Below are 25,833 nucleotides of genomic sequence, written 5' to 3' on the forward strand. Positions count from 1 at the left end.
CATTCACTTAATCTTTCTTGAACTTACATTTCTCATTTACAAAATGAGAGTGTTCTGCCTTTAGAAATTATTTTCCAACTTAATAAATCTATAATTTTTGACAGGTTACAATTCAACATGATGAAAAACTCTCCCAGTCCCAAATTAATTTGTTTAAGTAAAAAAGGCCGAGGAAATGAAAGATTTCTTTTATCTAAAGATGAAATGTCAAAACAGCTCTGATTTAATTTTCAGGTACGTATCAATTTAATTCCCCTGAGTCTGTACCTCTTGGAACCCATCTTGGAAGGATAAAAGCCAATGACCCTGACCTGGGGGAAAATGCTGAGATAGACTACAGCATTGCCGAAGGAGACGGAGCGGACGTGTTCGATGTCATCACTGACAAGGATACACAGGAAGGGATTATAACTGTCAAACAGGTTTCTTTTCACTGTCTTCATTTTTTCATTGAGAACTTTATGGTTTATTTTTGCTTGCAGTTAAAGAAAGAAAAGCCTAGGATTCATTTTTTCCCATCTTCTACATGCTGTCTATCCTTTATATAAGTGACAACAGTTGTGACTTCACTTCAAATAAGTTGTTAAGCATTTTCAGCATTGACACTTAAAAAGTGATATAAAACCTCATATAAAAACTTACTTGTGCTTATAGTAAACAAAAATCAGTCTAGGATTAGACAACCTTAAAAGTACTTTGTAAAATATTTCTCCATGGGAGAAAAAACAGGCATGCAGCCGTTACTTTATTTCATGTACGTTTCAAAATATTTTAATTATTAAATGTGATGGTCTATTTAAATAGATTAAACCTGAAGTTGCTGTGTGTATTATGTCAGATTTCTCAATTTGTAATGCAGTGTGGGAGAACATTAGGAAACTTTACATAGGATCAGCCAGCTACATATTGATTACTTTTTATTGATCTGCCTTCTCTGCTTTCATTCATATCTTGCTTTCCATAAGTGTTTAATGATTTTTTTTTCTTTTTAAAATACCAGTGTTAGAAATGTAGGAACTAAGCAAGCAACTTATATGAGTAGTTTTCTAAATCTCTACTTTTCCTCTGATTTTAACTGTGTATAACTTAAATATAATAATATATAACCTATATATTACACTTCATTTACCTGGGGCCACCAAAATGTGAAATACAATATTCAGTAGGAATCAGTCTTAATGTGTCTACCATTATATTCAGTTACCCCAAATAAGTTTAAGGTAAAACAAATATTTACTGATTTATTTGATATCCTTATGAAACAATACTTGGGAAAGTTATTTAACCAAAATCACTGGTAATAATAGAGCTAGTTATTAAATTTTGAAATTATGTTCCATTGTAATGTCTGCTACGTTGTATTAATTTATCTTCCTTCATTTAACTTCAGAATTTAGATTTTGAAAACAAAATGCTGTACACTTTAAGAGTGGACGCAAGTAACACTCATCCTGATCCACGATTCCTACACCTGGGACCTTTCAAAGACACAGCTGTGGTCAAAATATCCGTGGAAGATATAGATGAGCCTCCCGTGTTCAGTAAAATTTCTTACTTGATAGAAGTGGATGAAGATGTAAAGGAGGGCAGCATCATAGGACAGGTTACAGCCTACGACCCGGACGCCATGAGCAATTTAATAAAGTAGGTATTTTGAGAAAACGTATGTTAACAGAAAAATAATAATCTTCTCGCTACTTACAACCTGTGTGAAAAAATAAATTGTACAACGTATGATCAAGAACAGTAACAATACCAAACAATTCCATAGCGTAAACTCTTAGCTGGGCTGTCTTCTAAGTGCTCTGGGTATATTATTTCATTTGACTCTTATTACTGTACAAAGTAGATCCTATGGTTATATCCTTGTGCAGATGATAAGACTAAAGAACTGTGCATTTAAAAAACTTGCCAAATAATATCAGTAGCGAAACTAGGTTTGAGAATCAGGCCATCTGGTTCCAAAGTCTGTGACGTTAATCCCTTTAGTTTTGATGTGATTCTTGTCTCATTGTCCCTCTTGGATAAGTTATAGTTCAAATAATGAGTGATCCTAACAAATAAATTAGAAAAAAAAGTGTTCTTCTAGTTATGCTATTAAGAGATACCTTGGAAATGTTGAAATAATCTTTTGAAAACAGTCAAGCATAATATATGTGAAAATTTTAGAGAAACAATATGTCAGTTATATTCTGATAATAGAGAGAATTAGTAAAGAGAGTAATGATATTTGAGAATGGTAAAAGTATTAAAAATTAATGTAGTATTGTGTACTACTTTCTCAAAGTTTGAATGTTGTGTTAACCATTTAAAAGCTTTAAAGTATGCCAGAAACTTAAGTGATCCTTCTACATGGTGCTTAAAGAGAATGTAAATATAGTTGGATGAATAGGATAGGTGGATGAAGATAGATATGTGGATAAAGACACTGAGACCTGAAGAGACAGCTACATAATTCATTATCTGTTAACGTGTGGCTGGTAAAATGCCTAAAATTCAGCTCTTTTTAAAATTTAATTTTCTAATTAACTAAAATAAATGGCTAAATTATTATTGGGAATGCCCATATTTCCTAGAATTTATGTCATACCATTACACATAGAAAATTAATAACCACGATACTAAATATGGAATTACGAAATGTTTAAGACATAATGACTATTCAACAGTGTTAATTTACAAAGCGATGTTTGTTGCACTAACTATATCCTAATGAATATTTAATTTACTGGTTGATTAATATATATTAAAATAAAGACACAAGCCATAAAATTTTAATCTGTAGCTAATACTCAGAGTTTATATTAGTTTGAAATATTTGTTTAATTTTAGGTTAATTAGAATAGAATTCACTTGACTTCCCCTGTTAATGTTTGGATTCAAATTATGTATTTTGAATATTGTTCAACATTATTTTTAAAACATGAGTTATAATAATACCAATGAATAGAGATTTATTTTACTCTGACTTTTTTATCAACATACATAAAATGTATTAATTTAACATCCCCATGTTGTATAAAACAAAACTCCTAAAATGAAATGAATAAGTACTCTAGTTTTCCAATGGTCTATGTATTTGTACTAGCAAGCTTATATCCAAAATAATGTTTATTTGTATTTGATTAAAATGTTATGTGACTGATTGGTTTTGGCATCTCTTATACGTGCATGTATTTTTTTAAGTAACAAAAGGAAGTTTAAAGTACTTTCACGTTCTTTGCAATACTGAAATGGAAATAAACCACCACTTACACTGAAAAACGATAGGGATTGTTCATACCAATAGCTGTAAATGCTCAATAAGTATGTGTCCTTGATAGTTTTTGCCAGATTCCAAAAAAAAGTAGTCAATGTTGGCTGTGCCTTCATTTCTCCTTAATCTTTGCAGCACTAAACACTTATGCTAAAATCCCACAATCATATTTTTGAAAAAGTCATTTTTCAATTAACATCGCAAATGACTGTAGACAAGTGGCAGTATATAAACTCTTTCAGATGAGGAACCATTTATTGCCAAACTATTGAGCATTTCTTCATATGAATGAGACCAAATCTCAATAATCTGTCTATCCTTTCCTCGTTCACTTTGTATGATATCTTGCATGTTAGGAATTCAGTACATGTTGGTGAGCTTGAGAAAGGCACGCTCATTCGCTCTTCCACGTTGCCGAGGATATTCGTTTACTTATCCAGAGAACATCAAGAGTCTCATTAAGCTTTATTGGATCTTTAACACTGCTTTCTACACAAATGTTTTCATCTTATCATTGAGTCAAACAGAAGCAAGAAAATATATGTTTTGTTATTCAAATTGTTTAAATTTGAATTTATTAAAACTTAAATTCATCAAATTCATCACATGAGACTATCAAACATTTTGCCTATCCTTTCCTCCATAACATAATTATCATTTATTGAGCACTTGCTATGAATTAAAAACTGTCTAAAGAGATTTATTAGTTCATTTAAGCCTCAATGCAACTTTATAAGGCAGGTACAATTGTCATCACCCCCATTTTATAGAAAAATAAACTTAGATGCAAAGAGTTTATGGAACTTTCCCAAGGACACAGTAGAAATAATTAGCTGACTGAGGATTCAAACTATTGTTGACAAGAACACACAGCCAGTTCTTTAGTAGATGTACCGTGCTTTCTCACTGACCAGATCATTAGATTGAGATGATTAATAATGTTTCTCATTTGTAGACTAATTCAACTGCCTTCAGGGGTATTAAGCAGAGCCCTCAAGCACAAAATTACGCAAAAGGCAAAACATGGCTTCTGTCCCTCAGACTTCAACCTAGTTTCTCTTCATTTTTTCCATTGCCCACAATAGGGAATTTCATAAGCTAACACTACAGACATGTTAGCTTGGAAAATCATACTTCATTTTTATTCTTTTTTAACAGATTTATTGAGGCATTATTGACCGACAATAAACTGCGTATGTTTAAGTTATATTATTTGATAAGTTTTGGCATATTCATACACCCATTAAAACATCAGCAAAATCAAGATGATGCACATATCTCTTACCCTGAAAAGCTTCCTGGTGCCCCTTTGTAATACCTCCCTCTCTAACTTCCCAGAACCCAACCCCATTTTCAGGTAAATGCGGATCTGCTTTCTGTCAATATCAATTCGATTAGATTGGATTTTCTTGAATTTATACAAATGAAATCATACGCTATTTATTCTCTTTTGTCCTACTTAGCATAATTATCTTGAGATTTTTTTTCATATTGCTGCATGCATCAATAGTTCATCCTTCTAATTGCTGGGTAGTATTCTAATACATGGAAATACCAAAATTTGCTTATCTGTTCAATTACTGGTTGATATTTAGAGTTGTTTCAAATACTTGGAGATTACAGTACATTTATACACATTTGTATACAAGCACGCATACAAACATTTGTGTATTAGTATTTGCATAATCATATACTTTTATTTTTCTGGGGTAAAGACCTAGGAGAGTTATGACTGGACCATATGGTGGATATAAGTTTGCTTTTTAAGAAACTGCCGTATGGTCTAAAGTGGTTATACAGTTTTACATTCCCACCAGCCCGTATGATGGTTCTGATTTATCTACATCCTCACCAACACTTGGTACAGTCATCCTTTTTAATTTTAGCCATTCTAATACGTATAATAGTATCTCTGTTCCTCTTATGGAGATACTATAATGGCTAAAGATGTTGAGCATCTTTTCATACCTTTATGTGCTACCCATATGTGTTTTTGATGCAGTATCTATTAAAATATTTGCCCAGGGGCTGGGCCAGTGGTATAGTGGTTGTTTTCATGCTTTGCTTTGGCGGCCCAAGGTTTGCAGGTTCAGAACCCAGGCGTGGACCTAGCACTGCTCATCAAGCAGTGCTGGGACAGAATCTCACATAAAATAGAGGAAGATTCGCACAGATGTTAGCTCAGTGACAATCTTCCTCAAGCAAAAAGAGGAAAATTGGCAACAGATGTTAGCTCAGGGCCAATCTTCCTCACAAAAAAAAAAAAAAGCCAAAATTTTACTGGGTTATTTGTTTATTATTGATTGAAACATACTTATACCTAGATATCTAGACATATAGATATACACACACAATACAAATAAGTCCTTTATCAGATATGTGATTTGAAAATATTTTCTTCCAATCAGTGTCTAGTATTACCCTTCCCTTAAAGTGATTTTCAAAAATGAGAACTTTTTAATTTTGATGAAATCCAATTTATTAGCTCTTGAATTTATTGGTCCAGCTATTAGTGCCTTATATAGGAAACATCTCCCTGATCCCCAAATTCTTATTCCATGTTTTCTTCTATAAGTTTATTGTGTTTGGTATTATATGTACATCTATGATTCATTTCATTTTCAGCTAATTTTTATATGGTGTGAGGTATTGGTCATAGTTCTTTTTTCTTTTTTGTATATGGATACCTAACGTGTCCAGCACCATTGGTGGCAAAGACTATCCTTTTCACTGAATGGTTTTTGTATCTTTGATGAAATTCATTTGTCCATGTATGTATGGATCTAACTCTGGACCCTCTCTTCTGTTCTAATTATATGTTTATCTATGTGTACAAAAATGACACACTTTTGCGTAGCTTTATAAAACGCTTGAAATTAGGTGTGTTTGTCATTTAACTTTTTTTTGCTAAAGTTGTTTGGGAATTCCAGGCCCTTTGTATTTTCATCTGTCAACTGCTACAAAAGAGTCTTCTGGGATTTTTATTGGGACTGTGTTGAGTCTGTCGATCAATGTAGGCAGAACTGATGACATCTTAATGATATTGAATCTATAAACCCACCAAAAAAAGTATATTCTCCACTTATATAGGGCTTTTTTTTTCAGCCATGTTTGTGGTTTTATGTATACAAATCAAGCACATCTAATTTTACATATATTTTCATTGCCTTACTGCAGTGGCAAAAATCTCCAGAACAATGTTAAATAGAAGTGATGCGAGCAGAAATTCTTGCCTTCCTCCTTGTCGTCTGAGGAAATTATTTAGTCTTTCATCATTCAGTATGATGCTATCGTAGGTTTTTTTAAATAATCTTTAGGAAGTTGAGAAAATGTTCTTCTGTTGCTTTGATTCTGACAGTTTTTATCAGGACTAAAATTTGGATTTTGCCAAATGATATTTTCTGTGTCTGTTAGGATGAACATATGGTAAAATGATGCATTATTTTGATTGATTTTTCAAATATTAAACAAGCCCTGCAATGTTGGGATAAATGTCACTTAGCCACATTATACTATCATTATATATTGTTGGATTCAATTTAGCAAATTTAAAAAATAAATTTGCATCTATGTTTATAACAGATATTATTCTATAGTTGTTTTTTTCATGTAAGCCCTTTGGATTTGCTGTCAAGGTAGTAAGACTGTCTCATGGACTATAGGAGGAAGTAGAACATCCTTTGAATTTTCTCCAAGAGTGTGCATAAAATTGACATTATTTTTTCTCAGATGTTTGGTGGAAATTAAAAGCAAAGATATCGAGGACTAGGATTTTCTTTTTTCTCTGTGTTATAACTACAAATTCTATTTTTCTAATAGTTGTAAGTCTCTTCAGGTTATCCAATTCTTGTACTGCTTGTTTTGCTTTGTTTTCTTTTTTCTTCCTCTTTCAGGGAATTTGTGAATTTCATCAAAGTTGAAAAAAGTTGTTCAAAATATTTTCATATTATCCTTTTCATATCTCTAGGAAGGACCGCCTTCTCTGATATTATTAATTTGCATCTACTTTCTTTTTTTTTTCCTGACCAGTGTGACTAAACATTTTTACAGTTTATTCATCTTCTCAAAGAACTAATTTTTGGTTTCATTGATTTTTCAATTGTGTTCATTTTTTTCTATTGCATTATTTTTTTGCTCTGATCTTCCTTCTTTTTTCCATCTACATTGAGTTTCATTTGTTCTTATTTTCTATTTCCTTGATTTGGAAGCTGAAGTCACTGATTTGAGACCTATTATTTTTCTCACATGTGCATTTTGGTGGTATAAATTTCCCTCTAAGTACAGCTTTAGATACATTTCACGATAGTCTGATGTTAATATAAGGACTTCATCTTTCTTTAATTACTCTTTTAAGAGTATATTTCTATCCTTTTGTGGTTAGTCTATTTCTACATATATATTTAAAATACGTTTTTTATAGGAAGCATATAGTTGTGTCTTGCTTTCTGATACATTCTAACATTCTGTACCTTGTAATTGACATATTCAGACCAGGTACATTTAACTTTTGATACTGTTAAATTTATCATCCTGCTATTTATTTTCTGATTGTTTTACCTGTTCTTTGTTTCCTCTTTCTTGTTTTCTGCTTTCTTTGGAGTAATACTGCATTTTATTTTGGATTGCTTTTTATTTCCCTTTATTGCTATCACTCTGTTTTTGCTGAGTATAGAGTTTTAGATTTTTGCACTGTCTTTATCTTTATTTTTAAATTGCCATTTGCTCCTCTGGATACTTTTAAATTGTTCACTAGTTTTAAGTAATGTGATTATGATGTGCCTGTCTATAGTACGCTTCATTCCTTTTGTGCTTGAAGTTTATTAAGCTTCTTGGATTTGTGAATTTATGGCTTTTCCCAGACTTAGAAAATTTTTCTGTACTACCTATCATCTCTCTTTCAGAGCATTTACTTATAATTATTTTCGGTCTCTTGAAAGTGTGGCACAGCTCACTGATAATCTCTTTATTTCTTTGTCAGTGTTTTTTCCTCTTAGTCATTTTAAATACTTTCCATTCACCATCATCTTCAAGTTTACTAATCATTTTTCTGCAATATCTAATCTTTAATTTTATTTAGTTTTCATCTCACAGACTGTAGTTTTTCTCTAGAAGTGCTATTAAGGACATATATCTATCATTATCCATGTAAACATATATTCTTTCCTTATTGTTTCCTCTATCTTATTAAACATATGGACTGTAGCAAAAATAACATTTTTATATCTTTGTCAGCTAATTCTATTAAATATTTCATTTCTGTGTTGGTTTCAATCGACGGATATTTCTTTGCTGTCACATCTTCCTGTTTTTTGCCTGCCTGTAATTTTTTACTGGATAACAAACGATGTGCTTTTACTGTGTTTCGTGATGGATAGTTTTCATTTTTGTAAATACTCTTCAGCTATGTTCAGATGTGTAGTTAAGTTACTTGAAACAGTTTGATCCTTTGGACCTTGCTTTTGTGCCTTTTTAGCAGGCCTTTGTCCAGGACTAATTTTGCTCGTACATCAGGTAGGAACTTTCTGAGCAGTCTACCAAAGCCCCGTGAGTTATGAGTTTTCCCACTTTGGCTGGTGGGAACGAGAACTCTTCTCAGTCACATGCCAATTCACAGTTTTGCTCCTTCTAATCCCAGTGATCGGTTACTTCTGGGGCTTCCTTTTATCTGCTCCAATGCAGATTCTGATAAATTCTCAGCTGAAGAGTTGAGTGGGATCTTCTCCACATTTCTGTGGTTCACTCTCTATGACACTCTCTCCTCTGAAGGACTCTGCTCAGGGAATTCTAGCTACCTTGGTGTCCCCAGATTCTCAGCATTACCTCCTGAACTCAGGATTGACAGACTCCATTTGGGCTCCCACTTCTTGTATTATTATCTAGGAGCCCTCCCAGGCAGCAAGCCAGGGAAGTTTCAGAGATCACATCATTTCGTCCTCTTTTCTCAGGGATTACTGTCTTTGTTTCCTGGTGTCTAATGCTTCAAAACTAATTGTTTCATATATTTCATCTGGTTTTTAGTTTTTGGGGGAGAGAGAGGTGGTAAGTCTAGACCACGTTATTTCATATTTGCCAGAAGAGGACATTCAAAATAGCATCTTTAAACGTGTTTTTGATTATATAATTGTAGTCATTCATTTTAGAAAACATAGATTGCACAAGAAAGTTTGTAGCAAATAAGATATTTTTAATTCTCCCCTCAACAGATACCCACTGCTATTTTATTCTACTTCCATCAAGTATTCAAACTTTGAAACAATTTATCAACTCTCTAATTTTTATTAAGTAGAGCACCTTAAAATATACATATAGGTTTATATATTTTTATTAATTGTGAATATTTGCTAATTTCATTAAACTTCTTAATAAACTGTTTACTGTATAAATAACACACTATCTTGTAAGTGATACATCACTAATAGAAAATTAGATTTATTTTTTCCTCAGCACACAATTTTAAGAATAAATTTTCTGGGTAAAAGATTGATAGTAAAATTTGCAACCTTGCTTCACACTGTATAAAAGTGGCTGATAAATTTTTAAGTTCATATGTCTTCCAGAAATATTTGCTTTTTATGGGGTACTCAAAACTTGAAAAAACAATGAGCAGTAGTTTTAACTGTAAAATCTCAAGAATTATGACAAAGAGAAGAAAAACATTGAGAGAACAAATTAATCTCAAAGGATGTTCCTAAAATTATACTGCAAAGTCTGTGGATATATAAGGCCATGCCGGAAACTATAGCATATAGGCTGATTCCTGTTGGCGTAAAAATGTGTGCAAAAAAACCACACAGCTTTCAATATCCAATTATAGTGTGAAAAAAAACAGCAATAATTCAGCAAGGAGACAACATTGTAATATGTGACTCTTTAGGTTGCTCTGATAGAATTTAGAAGGATGACTGATCCCCAGAGCAGAAATAGGTTTTGATAAGCATCATGGAGATACATTTTCCAGGGAAAGTTTGGAAACTAATTCTCACCCCACCGGTAAATCTGTTCATCAAACATATTTTCTGAAATACATCTGCCACTTGCAACATGAGATTATGGTTACAATTAGCAGCTGTTGTCAGCTCCGCTTCATCTCATTAGTAATCATGGATTTCCCGACCTATAGGGTTGATTATAGCTTTACAGGTTCGGAAAGAACATGTTGTCTCATTTCACACCGATTTTATGCTCAACATATTTAAAGTTCAACGAATTTTAGAAGAAATCCTTTTTACTGCAGTCAAATCGAGAAGTAGGTACAAAACAAACTCACTGGTGAGAAATTTAGTTATGCCTCAGTAAAATGTACATGATTCCACCATAAGGTGGAAGAAGTGAATAAGTGCATTCCTATATATCAGAGCTTCTCTATTATTTGCTTGATTTTATTACAGAGAGTAAAATAATAATTTAAAAATAATGTCACTAATATCTGCAAAAAAAAACAAAAAATGATTTGAACTATTTGTTCAAGCACTGTATAGCCACAGTCTCACTTTGAAGGGGAATGAAGCTTTCATATTTCATGAAGTACGAAAGCATGAAAGCTAGGAAAAGCGTTTCTGGAAAGCAGGAGATAGAAAGGAAAGAGCAAACCTATAGCCTCATTATGTTATGGAAGATGCACCTGGAATTCAGTAAAGGAAAAGGAATGCTATCTTTGACATGTTTCTGCATATTACTGATTTGCTCTTATATCTGTAACTTAATTTACATTTTTTGTAATAGATGGAAATACAGGGATCCGATATGTGTGTGATTCTTAATATTAGAACATAAAAATGAAAAGCAAAGAAACTTAAACCAGAGTTCAACTTCCACAGGCAGTTCTCTTGTGCTTTCTCCCTTGTTATTGTGGTCTATATGGTTGGATCTTGTCTTGGCACATGTGTTCATTCAAAAGATTGTGCTAGTGGTCTTTTTTTAAAACTTACTGTTCAAAATTCAATGTAAGAAGATTAATAAAATATTGTTGTTTTAATAGACTGTCTGCTGGCACATAGGGATTGCTTTGTCCTGGGTTGTTTATCAGGTCTTTCTGGTCATTTGTTGTAATCCAGTGTATTTATTATTAATAGGTAAACCAGAACGTCCTATGCTGTGTTGAAAATAGAGCATTGGCTTCTAAATAAAAGCAAGTAATTTCTGGCCTTTGAGAAATAGTGAGACATCATTTGCACAAGGGCAAATTTATGAATATAGACCTGAAAGTTTGCAGTGTTAATGTTAAAGTGAGCTATTTTTAAACCATCAAAGTGATTCTCCTTCATGAATTCTTAACTTGAAAAACAGTGCCTTTCAAGGTTAAACCTAAGAGTAGGCAGCGAGAAACTCAGACTTATGTTGATCGCGCATAAGCTCCAAGTGAGGCAAAGCTGGACTCATAGAATGTTAGAATTGTTAGCTGTTCTTCAATCATAGGAACCCCCTTGCTATTCTCTATGGCAAGTAGCAATGGGCTTTAGATTTTGATCTTCAATACAAACAGTAGGAAGAAATCCAAGGTCTATTTTCAGCCAGAAGCAGATAATGGTTAACTATTGACCTTTCCAACAATGGAGAGAAATATGTACAGGTGAATATCATGACTTGAGTTTCATTGAACACATAGATGTGGTTGAGTTATGTTCTTTTACTTTGCTTTCTTTGTGTTCATGTTACACTTGTTTTCACTCATAAGCAGAATTTGGTGTAAGTATTTAAGGAAATTAGAGCATTTGAAAAAATGTTCTAGTGACTTTATCAGCTCATATTAGGAATCAAATTGTAGGAGGGGTGGACACGTAGAGAGAGGAAAGACTATATTTCATTTTATTTTAGTACTATTAACCAATATAGATTAAAAAGAGAAAATTTAATATGACTTCCTCAATTTTAGTACATTAATAGTTACTTTAAAAATAAGATCTATCTCAGAACCTAGTCTGACAATGAATTGTTGGTTAAAACCCAATATAACTTTTGTTTCTAGGACATACGTATATATATGTATATATAGATACACACCATTATGCATTTTTATATATTTATTTTTATGTCTAGGTTTCTCATTATCCTCTATCTCCTTAGGATTTTCCACACCAGAAGTATATCTATTCTTGAACAGTGACCATATGTCATATGAGGTTTTTTTTAATCTCCCAAATTCTTTTTATATCACCATGTAGGAAAATTATCAAGGGAATACTACCATTTCTATAGAGCTCCATCATCTATTGCACAATCTTCCCAAAGACAAACAAGAAGGTGACAGAGCTGGTTCTATACATTGGGAGTGAGGTACAGAAAGGAACCTGAGACCAACTATGTAAAGTTCTTGGCTAGTCCACCTTTGAGATGAAATCCAATGTATATATGTTTTCCGCATACCCAAATACTCACTTTGAAATAGTATCTTTGAGTCGGAAACAATTACTTTCTAAACTTTAGCAGAAAATAAATTAGGCAAAAACCATGATGTACTATACTAAATTTTTACAATTATTTTGGAAATCTGAATTTACTGATGAATTCCTTAAGTTCAACATAGTTCTCACAGCAATAGACTTGAGTCATGGTTTCTTTATTAAAACAACCAAAACAACAAAAATATCATAGAACTTAGATAAATATATTTTCAACCAATATTTTAAATATTATCAATGTTGCACAATATTTAGAACATTGGCTGCTAAATATCTATTGCTTATGTTTGTCAAAATCAGTGCCCGATAGTGAATATATTACAGATTAATGACGGGAGCTGTAATTCCCTAATTCACAGATCAAAAAGGGGTTCATTTGCTAAGTGCCTTTAATAAGATAACTAGAAAAATGTGAACTACACCCGATGCTGATTAGTCAGTTAGTTATCTGTCATTGTTATTCCTTTTTCTGTCCTCATTCTAACCAATCTATCCCATTGTCTCTAACTTTGCTATGCAAAACCTTATCTTTAGACCTACAACATGTAATTCACCCAAGAGTATCTTAGAAAGGCAGAAAGAATCCTAGCTCCCACACCAGACCTACTGAGTCAGAATCTGTTTTTAACAAGATCCCAACGTGATTCATATGATCACTAATGTTTGAGAAACACTTAGTTTTCTATATGGCTCAGTTAAACACTCAGCAGCAGAAATTTCCAATAGATGCAAAAATGTTAGATAATATTAGTCGTTTATAGCCATCCAGATAATTGAAGATAATCTCCCTTCTCAAGGTCTTTAATCAATCATACCTGCAAAGTTACTTTTACCCTAGAAAGAAACATATTCCCAAGTTCCAGGAAGTAGGAGGTGGACATCTTTTTTGTGGGGGAGGGTAAGCCAACCATAGAGTGATACAAAGTTCATGTGACATCATCCATATCCAGCTCTGATGAAAAAGAGTCACAGAACTCTGTGTAATGTGTCATTTCATTTTTGTATGGAAAGTGTTGGAGGGATAGATTGGAGGATGGCCTTTGATTCGGCTGAGATGTTCCTTGAATAGAGAGCCATTCAAGAGGAGTGTATTTTACAAAAGCCTCTCTATATTCATTTATCCTCATAAGGACTATGTGGACACGTGTTCTTATGTGTTTTAACATAATTTCAATTTATGTAATGAATTTGACTCTATCAAGTGTAATATGACTGCTTCATATGTTTCAAGCACTTAACAGGTCTATGATAGGATAAATAAATCAAGTGACAACTGAAAACTCAAAAGTTGCCACTAGGATTCATGAGTATAAATCATGACTCCAAAGAACGCATAATCATAGAATAACAGAAACAGCCAAATATATCAAATTGTCTAAATGGCAATTATATTAAATAACAATGCAAGAAAATTATTAGCCTTTTTCTGGTCATGTCTTTATCAGAACATTTTGTGAATTGCCTATAAGAAATAGTAGATCAACTAATAATCTTAAAACAATGCCTGGATTTATGAATCTCTTTTCTGCAGATACTCTGTTGATCGGCATACTGATATGGACAGGATTTTTAGTATCCACTCCGAAAATGGCTCTATTTTCACTTTGAAGACCCTTGACCGGGAATCATCTCCTTGGCACAACATCACCATTACAGCCACAGAAATAAGTAAGTTAGAAATACATCCATCTGAACACATTATTTTTCACCAAAGTGATAAAATGATGCCATTAGGTAGATTCTCATTCTTGTGTGGAATGATTTTATCATTAACAAGATCTGAGAGAAATGATTTAGAGTGTACTGGATTTTTAAATTATTTTAATGATTGTCAAATATTTTGTTTATTTTAAACTTGATTTTCTTTTTACACCTTCCTGTGGGATAGAAATATAATCTTATATAATTGATCAGTCTGAGAAAATTCTCTCTTACAAATAGTATTTCATTCTCAATCATAGTCTCTTCTTTTTATCATGCTTTCCATCTGGATCATGTAAGAATGCTGAGCTATCCATCAGCAATCCAATCAGGAAAGTGAATACCACCGAAATGATCTGTTGCTAAGTTACAAATGGGGTGAGTGGTATCCTGGCTTCTCTGTAAATGAGACTGAAATCTTACACATGTTCTCGTTGCAGATAACTCAAAACAAAGTAGCCAGGTCCCTGTCTTCATCAGAATTCTGGATATCAATGACCATGCTCCAGAATTTGCCATGTACTATGAAACATTTGTTTGTGAAAATGCAAAAGCTGGTCAGGTAAATCAAATTATTGTAAACTTTAAAAATTTTCCTCTTCACAAAGGCATTTGACATTACAGTAATTAACTTGCACAGTTTTTTTTTTTATGCAAAATATTGTCAATCCTCTTTGTCATTTATCTCCTTTTACCAAAAAACCCACAAAGATTTTAAAAGGATGACTTTTAAAATTGTTTTTATTATGGAATCCATGAGGTAATAGGAAAAATTATAATATATGCTTTAATTCCTATACCAGATATATAACGAGTATCATATATATATATATATATATATAAAGTTTCTACCAGGATTCATAATTATGCTGATAATCAGTTATTTTCATGAATAGAATGGAAATACATTAGATAAAACACGAAGTATGAAAATGAAATTGTCCTATGTTAGTATAAAGGGAATTGGAGTAATTTTTTGTTCATCACATTTTGCCACTTTTAATTGCCCAGTCAGGACATTTTGGCTTGATATAATTTATATTTTGTTTGTGGTGTTTTTACTTTAATATTATTGAGATGAAAAAGACTTTTTCAGAGTTACAAAGTCCCCTACAAAGTAATATTTAAGATCTCTCTAATTTTAAGCAAATGTAGGATCCGTTCATTTTTTTTTTTCCTTTTTCTCCCCAAAGCCCCCCAGTACATAGTTGTATATTCTTCGTTGTGGGTCCTCCTAGTTGTGGCATGTGGGACGCTGCCTCAGTGTGGTCTGATGAGCAGTGCCATGTCCGCGCCCAGGATTCGAACTAACGAAACACTGGGCCACCTGCAGCGGAGCGCGCGAACATAACCACTCGGCCACGGGGCCAGCCCCGGATCCATTCATTTTTGACACTAATCTAGTATTTTACAAATGACGGTAACTGCACAAATTTTACTGAAAGAAATTTTAACCAGTTATTTAGATATTTCTTTAAGGAAAAAGTAAATAGATGTTAAGACTATATAATTCCATCATGTCTTTTTAAATATAGAAAACAAACTGAAATACAGTCTTTCTTCTATTTCAGTGGAGATTGTAATGGACTGAACGTTTCTGTCCTCCTAAAATCCGTACGTTGCAGTCCTAACCCCTCAGTATGGCTGTATTTGGAGATGGAACCTCTAAGGAAGCAATTAAGGTTAAATGAGGTCATAAGGGTGGGGATCTGATCTAATAGGATTAGTGTTTTAAATAAGGGACACCAGAGTTAGAGGAAGCTAGAAGAGAGTCAGGACCCTCACCACCGCCCAGCAGTAATGAGACCACTTCCTGTGCTTTTAGTATAAGTGAAAGTCAGATGGGGAGCAGTAACAAGTCACTCCTACCCTTTCCACCCAGAGAGAGTTATCAATAGATGCCTAGTGGGAGATGGAAATCCTACCCCTGCCCAGCAGTAATGAAGACCCCTCCCCGACACTGGGTGTCAACAGAGGTAGAGTAGGGAATATCAACTTCTACCCCCATCTGCAAATAATGAGGTGGCCCTCCCTTCTCCTGTCAAATCAATGTACAACTTCAAAAATGTCGTAAAGCATATAAATCTACAAATTCAAGAAGCTAAGTGAATCCCAAAAAGGGTCCACTTGCTGAAGATTCTTGAAATGAGAACATTTTAGAAATGGGGAACAGATTATTGGTTGCCAGGCGGTCGGGGAGGTGGGGGCAACCAGGTAGAGATGTGGCTGTAAAAGGACAACACAAGGGATCCTTGTGGTGATGGAAATGTTCTGTATCTTGACTGTGTCTATGTCAAAATCTTGGTTTTGATAGTGTACGATGGTTCTACAAGATGTTACCATTGAAGGAAACTGGATAAAGGATGCATGGGACCTCTCTGTATTATTTCTTATAAATTTCACGTACATTTGTCTCAGAATAAAATGTTTAACTAAAATAAAATTTTTAAAAACGAAGAGACACCAGAGAGATCACTCTCTCTCTCTCTCCATGCACAAGCTCAAGGGAAAGGCCATGTGAAGATGTAACAAGAAGGCAGCCGTCTGAAAGCCAGGAAGAAAGCTCTCATCAGAAACCCACCATACTAGTACATTGATCTTGGACTTCCAGCTTCCAGAACTGTGAGAAAATGTATTTCTGTTGTTTAAACCTTCCAGTCTGTGGTATTTTGTTATGGCAGCCCAAGCAGGCTAAGAAAGTGATCCATACCCCATTCCACTTACATTCACAAAAATAAAAATGCTTTTATTTTCTTTTTTGCCAACAAAGAATCATTACACAGGTATTCGGATTAAAACTTGTTTTCCTTTTTTCACTTTGCAACATCTAATGGGCATAGTCTCAGTTCAGTAAATGATTATTTTTAATTTGATGCTTAATTTTCATAGTATAGCTACACATTAATTAGTTTACTCAACTACCCACCTGTTGACAGAAATTTGGTTTATAAACAAAATGTTACTCTACCAGACAGCACTATACTGAGCATTACAGTACATTTATATTTATACATTACCTGGTGTTATTTTCCATCTATATAATCCTTAAAGTAGAAATAAATAAATTTTATCAATAAATATTCACTGATGCTTTCAAATAGCTCTCCAAATATGCCATATACCTAGTGATAACTCCCACCAAATGTGGATGATTGCCTATTTATTGGGCAATGCTAAATTTTAAATGTCTACCAATATGTAATATCTCATTATAATTGTAACATGAATTCCTCCAAAATTATTGAGGCTGAACATTTTTTCCTAAATGTGTGGCTAATTTTCAAAAATCTTCACAGATATATTAGTTTCTTAAGGCTACCATGACAAATTACTACCAACTAGAGAGCTTGAAACAACGGAAATGTCTTCTCTCACACAGTCTGAAGGCTAGAAGTCTGAAATCAATGTGTCAGAAGGTCCATCCTCTCTGTGAGGATTCCAGGGGAGGATGCTTCCTTGCCACCTCCTAGCCTCTGTGGTTGCTGGCAGTCCTTGGCATTCCTTGGTTTTTAGACCCAAATTACTCCAATCTCAGTCTCCATTGTTGCATAACATTCTTCCTGTATCTCTCTGTATCCAATTTCCCTCTTCTTACGAGGACTCCATTCATTGGATTAGGGTCCACCCTAACCAATATGACCTCATCTTAACTCGATTACATCTGCAAAGAGCCTATCTCCAAATAAGATCACATTCACAGGTAGTGGGGATTAGGAGTTGAATGTATATTTTGGAAGGATACAAGTCAACTGGCAATGGCCTATAAATATTCTATACTTGTCTATTAGTATGCTTTTCTTTTATTGATTCACATGAGTTAATGATATATTAAAAATTGAGAATGATAAAGTATAATTGATAAACTATAATTCTTTAATATACGCTACTACTATTAAAATTTCTATGTCATTCATCTACTTGATGTAAAACACTTTTCTTGTTAAAATTAACAAGGTTGAAAAGCAAATGTATTTTAAACTACTGATTTGTGTTCTCTCTTAAAATATGTTTAAACAAGGGCCAATCTAATTAAATCAACAACTCAGTCATATAATCAAAGGTCCAATTTATTTATAATTTAACATATTAGATATGTTATTGCTAATCTGGAACAAGAGGTTGAGTAAGAATATTAGATATTATGTAAAATGTTTTCTATGATTGATCTAATCTTCTAAGGAGGAAAAAGTGCATTAAGCTTGTCTTAATAGCTGTGCATTTTCAGAAGCCTCGTATAAAGAAACATAAGGTTACATGCCACTCTGTCAACGAAATGAAAGAAATTATAGTTAATATCAAACTGAAGAGGAGAAAATATTGAATAGCGAGTATGCAGGTTGGCATGGCTATAGAAGGCACACAATAACCAAAACAATGGATATATTAAACTACTGTGAAATTCCCATTATTGTTCATCACAGAAGTTGGACTATTATACCTGGAGGTGGTGCAACTGTTTGTTTTGTGGAAGAGAAATTTGAAAGTAAGAGTAATTAAATGACTGTGATTTCAAATCACACAGATGGCAGACCCAGGACTAGAAAACAGGCCCCCCGACGTGCAGCTTAGCACTGTTTCTACTATAAAATGCTCAGTGGAATTTTTCTGCCCGACCTGTCACGTGCTGCTCCATCTTCACACGTGGCACAGCCCTGACTTACAGTCAGCACGGCTAACACGTGCTGTAATCTCCAACTTTGACCCTGGTTTTACAAAACTTTAAATGCTTACATTTGTATATCTTTCTAAACTTTGCAAATACCATTAAAAGGAAGGCAAATTATTGGAATAAAATATGCAATATCATTATAGTTACAGTGCCCCATAGCTTTAAAATCTTTTTCTTTCTGGTATTATATGGCATATTGCTCATTTTTCTAAAATTATAAGAGTAGTATTCTTAATCTATATGAGTGGTTGTACTAATCACATGTTTTTAAAAGAATTCATCTTTTATGTTCTCTGCCTTTGACACAATCATTATCTAGCGGAGGGACCATATTGTTAACCAGTTAATAATAAAAAAGACTGGCACTTTCTAGCAATGTCAAAAAAGGATAGATGTTGGAGCGACCAAACTTTTATTTAAGGTTGGACACAGCAATGGCCAGGAATCAGACGACAATTTATAGAGACATCCTGCAAACTAATACTTGATGGACATTTTTTATTCTTAATCAAATAAGTTACATTAGATAAAACCATAAAAAAAACTTCACGTCATTTTCTGAAAACGGCATATTTTTTGTTTCTCTAATTTCAGTGACATATTTACGGTACAAACACTAACGTAAAATGTCTTGTAATAAGAAGAGTCACTATTTGTTGTCGTTTACTTAATTCACTTACTTGGTTTCAGTTGATTCAGACTGTCAGTGTCATGGACAAGGACGATCCTCCCCGAGGCCACAAATTCTTCTTTGAGCCAGTGCCAGAATTTCCCCTCAACCCTAACTTCACCATTGTAGACAATAAAGGTATCAAATATTTTTAAAAGTAAAAATTATGAGACCTTAAGATGCAAAAGCGAAACCTGGTGTGAGATTTTTTTTACCCCCCCATCGTTTTTACCCCAGATAATACAGCAGGAATCATGACTCGAAAAGACGGATATAGCCGCAACAAAATGAGCACCTATCTACTGCCCATTTTAATCTTTGACAACGATTATCCAATTCAAAGCAGCACCGGCACGCTCACTATTCGTGTGTGTGCCTGCGACAGTGAGGGAAACATGCAGTCCTGCAGCGCAGAGGCCTTGGTCCTCACGGCTGGCCTGAGCACAGGAGCTCTCATCGCCATCCTCCTCTGTGTCATCATTCTTCTCGGTAAGCTACACCCTCGGATGCTCATTTAACTCCCAGAATTCTCTCTCATTGCCCAGTGATCACACACTGAAAAGCACTCTTCTCTAGAGCTAAAGATTGAAAATTTCAAATTTTCATTAAAATTGTTCTTTCAGTTAGAAGAAAGAAATTGAATTTTTGTCTATGAAGATAAGTCTAACTTTCTAGAGACCAAACCAAAGATATAATGGCTAATGCTATGTATATTTTTTCTTTCTTTTCTTTTTCCTGAGGAAGATTGGCACTGAGCTAACATCTGTGCCAATCTTCCTCCACTTTATATATGGGTCATCACCACAGCATGGCTGATGAGTGGTGTAGGTCTGTGCTTGGGGTCTGAACCCATGAACCCAGGCTGCCAAAGCAGAGCCCATGAACTTAACCACTATGCCACGGGACCGGCCCTATATATATATATATATATTTAGATATATTTTATATTTATAGTGTTTAGTGCTACTACTAAACTGAAGTTTAGTGTTAACTAACCATGGTCATTATTTTAAGGATATTTACTTTAATAATCACTTTAATTTTCATACCAATTCTATAAGGTAAATACTTTCATTCTACAGAAAAGCTGAATAACTTATACAAATTCACTCATTTAGAAAGGGTTTTAACCAGCATTCAAACCCAGATTATTCCATTTCAGAATTCCCCCATGTAATTATTATTCTCAAAGTCAAAGACTATCTTGACAAATAATAATAGCAAATACTGCTACGTGTATTAGACATCTATGTTGCAAACGCATTTAAGTTGTAACAAGATAATCTTTTTTTTCATAAAATGTGTTATATAGTGGTGCAATACACTAAATTAAAGTTTAAGTTCATTCTTTTCAATATCACTATGGTGTTGTGGTTATACCGAATCCTGCAATGTTTTCTAAATAAAGTCATATTTCCAATAGCAAATGTTTTATTTGACCATGCCTGAACAGGACAACGATTTAATTCAATTAAACAGTTGTTCCACTGTAAAACGTTTCCCCCAAAATTGTTTCCATCAAATGTTCATCCAAAATGCTTATGCTTAGGGCAGGAGAGCTAGCCAAGTTTGCATTCCAAGGCTCATATGTGCTGGCTCCCTTTCACTGCAAATGCTTTCAGGCTCTCTGGATGAAATCCCTTTGGCCAGATACCCTTGCAGGACTTCAGTAGGGGCTAGAGGAAAGTGGGGGAAAACATTGTCTTGGTTAAGATGATCCAACTATTTAGAAAAACATTTTCCCAGGGTGCTTTAGAACATACGCACCATTAACATCACCATCAGCCGTCTGAATCTTCACCCGCTGCTAGAAAGTTCAACTCCTCTCTAAAATATTTTTGTATCCCCATGGAGATTGAATTTTGGCTTACCCTTTTGGCTGAGTGCTACTGATATCATATTGTTTTATTTGCTTAAATAGTTCTACTTTCCTGATTTAGAACAGCATGGAAGTATGTATAGTTCAAATTTGACTTTTTTATTTCTATATGAAAACAATACACACACACATAATTAAAGACATGCATGCATACATGGGGGAACAGAAGCAACCCCCAAATAAGTTTGGATATTATAACATTGTCAAATTGTATAATATTTTTTTCTATGCAGAAATCCTAGAAAGCTGCTTCTTCTCTTCTCAAAAATCTGCCAGCTTTTGGGGCCGGCCCAGTGGCGCAGTGGTTAAGTGCGCACATTCTGCTTTCGTGGCCTGGGGTTCGCTGGTTCGAATCCCGGGGTGCGGACATCGCACCACTTGGCAAGCCATGCTGTGGTAGGCGTCCCACATATAAAGTAGAGGAAGATGGGCATATAAAGTAGAGGAAGATGGGCATGGATGGCAGCTCAGGGCCAGTCTTCCTCAGCAAAAAGAGGAGGATTGGCAGCAGTTAGCTCAGGGCTAATCTTCCTCGAAAAAAGAAAAAAATATCTGCCACCTTTGTGCCCTGAGCAATATAGAAGGCATGCATGTCTTGTTTTTCACCTTCCCAACTTATTGTCTAAATATGGAATGATTTTTTATTATTTTAGTTAAAATTGGTTCTAATTCAGAAGGTTTCATTATCAAAGTTCCTAAAGCATTCTTACTGTTTTTCAAATCTTTTACTAATGACTGGACACAGCTAATGCCTTTTTATAGTTAAAAGAGTCTGCTATGCAAGATAGTTAGTCATACAGCATGGGCAAATATTTTAGACCTACCCGTTATCGTTTGTAAAACATTTTGTTCTTAGTTTACATCTCTGTTACAAGGCAAAGTCAGGGATCAAAACCTAGGGAATGGCTTTTTAATCTTTTTTTTCCTTGGATGCTTTTATTAGAAGAAATTTATGACCCTATTTAGAATAGTCATTTAAAATGGTAAGAGTAGGATATGTAAGACAAAAGGACATACATTTATCCAAATTAAACAAAAACCGAAGATGTGCTTGATTATTGTCATATGTACCTTGTTCTAGTACAAGTTTAATGATCATTTGAGATAAGTTATATCTATAATGCAATATAAAATACCTGTGATTTCTATTCGTTTAATAGGCACACATACTGTTACTATCACTATAGTTTATGGTGATATTCATAATAGAAAGAAATGCTAAATTCAAGTTACAGATTAATGAAAATCATGATGCACTCTTTCTATTTCTTCTCTTAGCCTCTTTGAATTCCATTTACATAACCCTGATAAACAACCTCAGTCTAGGGAAACAACAAAGATAATTTTGACCTGACAGAGGAGACAAAACTCAGAACAACCTCTTAGGTCCATTTGTGGAAGTCGGTAAATACTATATTAGCTAAGAAACCTTTAGAATAACTTGACCACATTGTTCTTTTATAGTCAGAATTTATAAAAATTCTGAGAAAAGTAGAGAATTTATAAATGAACTCATTCAACATTAAATTTAGAAAGAACCTTCTTTTTCTACCGTATGGTTCACTACACTGGTAGATTTCAGATGCCACTTAGATTTAATTAACTTATATTCATCCTTTAATAGGAAAGAGTATAGATATAGTTCATTTTTACTGAATAGTTTTTTTATAATTGTCTCCAAGAGATTCTGAATATAGTTCAGCATCCAAAGACCATTCTGGGAAGGTTAATTTAAGATGCTTCTAATGAATGTTTTTTTTCTTTCTACCAACTAGTAGGTGCTGAGGAAAGTGTGTTGGCTAATATGACAATAGCATTGGACAGGCGCTTAGTGGAGTTATGGGGATCTCAAGGGCCATGGTGAAAATGTAGTCTCAATGTATATCAGTGGCTTTGTGTAATCTTGGTGCAAAGATGGAGAAAACGAATGATAGATTTTTGAGCCAAAATTGTCTCGTTTCTCAATGAAACATAAATACTATTGACAAAATATTTCACTGGCCTAAACTAAGGGAAACCTATTTTTTGGGGGTTTTTTCCTCCTGGACCACGTGTAAGTGTGCTTTTGGTAAATTTTTTAAATTTAATTCTAAACTTTTCTTATGTATAAAATTAGGGACTTGGTCCATTTTCCATGTAAAATTTATATTTTGGAAATCATATGTTTCTTCTTATTTTTCAAATGTACTTTTAATTGCAAAATGCATTTATTTCGCATATGTTGATTGTCAAATACATGCAGACATTAAATTCCAGTAATGTAACAAAAAATAAGACAGTGTGTCCTATGTGGGGATGTACACAGTTTACTTGATATCATAGATATGTAAATAATAAAAACAATGCAGTAAATAGAGGGAGTACAATTAACGTTTTTGCTAAAAAGCTTGAATGCAACTGTGTAAGTCACGGAAGTCCTCGGCAACAAGATAAAACCTGAGCTGTCTTGTAAGATGAGTATAAATTAAAGATATTTGAGTTTGAATTTTATATTGTAGCTTATAGAGTTATATTTCAGATTTGAAACAGGCTTGCAAAACCAGGTCAATAAAGGACTTTAATTAAACAGATATGAGCTATGGGAAGGGATGAGATTAGTAGCACATACATATTTGTGTATATAAACGTGTATATATACACTTACATATATATGTGTATAATACGTATACATGTGACATGTATATACTATACAAATTCGAGTAACGTTTTGCATATATTACCTTCAGTCATTAAGAAAATATTACATTGGTGCTCAGTTTCTCTTGGGATAATAACAACTGTAGCTTTAGAATTTAAGTATTGTTAAAAAAGCATGCATTTGAGAGGAATGAGGTATCACATAATTACAATTGGCTAAATGCATTAGCCATAATTGAATAAAGCTTTTTCAATGTCAGAGCTCCTCAGGAGAGTGAGTTTTGAAAGTAAATAAACGGTACTGTAATATCTGCTTCTTCGTCAATACCATGCAGTCAGTGGCCCAAGGCACCCTGTGTTTGCACAGGATAGTTACTCTTATCCAAACAATCTTAGCACTTCTCACACCACACAAATGTCACTCACAGAAGTGTGCTATATTTAATTTAAACCTGAATCATGGCATCTCACTATTTTCTCTTTTTTGCTGTTGATAGTTTTAGTTGTGCTGTTTGCTGCACTGAAGCGACAAAGGAAAAAGGAACCTCTGATCATTTCAAAAGACGATGTCCGCGACAACATCGTGACCTACAATGATGAAGGCGGTGGGGAAGAAGACACCCAAGCTTTTGACATTGGCACATTAAGGAATCCAGAAGCAAGAGAAGACAGTAAACTTAGAAGGGATGTAATGCCTGAAACTATTTTTCAGATAAGGAGGACTGTGCCTCTGTGGGAAAATATTGATGTACAAGAATTTATCCATCGAAGATTAAAAGAAAATGACTCAGACCCAAGTGCACCTCCTTATGATTCACTGGCAACATATGCCTATGAAGGGAATGATTCCATAGCAGATTCGCTCAGTTCTTTAGAATCTCTCACAGCAGATGGTAACCAAGATTACGATTACCTCAGCGACTGGGGGCCGCGTTTTAAAAAACTTGCTGATATGTATGGGGGTGACGACAGTGACCGAGATTAGGAGCATCATGTGACTTGATCCATGTTAGTGGAGGCATTCTCTTTGTTACTAGATTGAGTGGCCTGCATTCTCTTCCTTGGAGGAAATTTTTAAAAAATCGAAATTACAAACAATACATAGGTGTTGTCTTAGTAAGGGTTTGCTTAATCAGTAAGTTTCTGTGAATGAATACGAATGACATAGACTAAAAGAAAAAGTAATAATAACCAGTTCACCCTCTTTGCCTAACAATCTCTGAAGGAAAATATATCACATCAATAATCAATAAACGTACATAAAAAGGCTTTTTGTGCCTTTGCTTAGCTATAAGAACTTTATAAATGTTTTCTTAACTGGCTTACAGTCACCTTTACTATGAAACGAAATATTGTGCAACCGCTTTGTAAAGTCCTATAAGAATATATATCCCTAAAGAAATAGGAATGACTATTACTGCCATATTTATTTAGTTGAAGAATGTCTTTGTGTTAATTCATGCATATTTTTATAAATGTATATTTATATTTTTGTATTTTTATGAAATAAACTAATATTTATAAAAATAAATTTCACTTTAATTAATTTCTTGAAGCAGTTCTGCTCTTACTAACGACAGAAATTTTTTACATCTTTAAAGGTAAAATATGATTTACTCAGGG

At 33.8% G+C, this 25,833-nt stretch overlaps 1 protein-coding gene across 1 annotated transcript in view; it reads left to right on the forward strand.

Moving 5' to 3' along the window:
- CDH9 (cadherin 9) overlaps positions 1-25,195 on the forward strand; it is an 87,521-nt gene extending 62,326 nt beyond the window's left edge. The window contains exons 5-11 of the mRNA XM_046672144.1: positions 235-422; positions 1,391-1,644; positions 14,186-14,322; positions 14,796-14,917; positions 19,715-19,832; positions 19,932-20,183; positions 24,708-25,195. Of these exons, the coding sequence (XP_046528100.1) occupies positions 235-422; positions 1,391-1,644; positions 14,186-14,322; positions 14,796-14,917; positions 19,715-19,832; positions 19,932-20,183; positions 24,708-25,195 (1,559 nt within the window). The remainder of the gene's footprint in view (positions 1-234; positions 423-1,390; positions 1,645-14,185; positions 14,323-14,795; positions 14,918-19,714; positions 19,833-19,931; positions 20,184-24,707) is intronic.
- Positions 25,196-25,833: the final 638 nt, after the last annotated feature.

This window comes from Equus quagga, chromosome 9 (assembly GCF_021613505.1).
Source record: "Equus quagga isolate Etosha38 chromosome 9, UCLA_HA_Equagga_1.0, whole genome shotgun sequence".
NCBI lineage: Eukaryota > Metazoa > Chordata > Mammalia > Perissodactyla > Equidae > Equus > Equus quagga.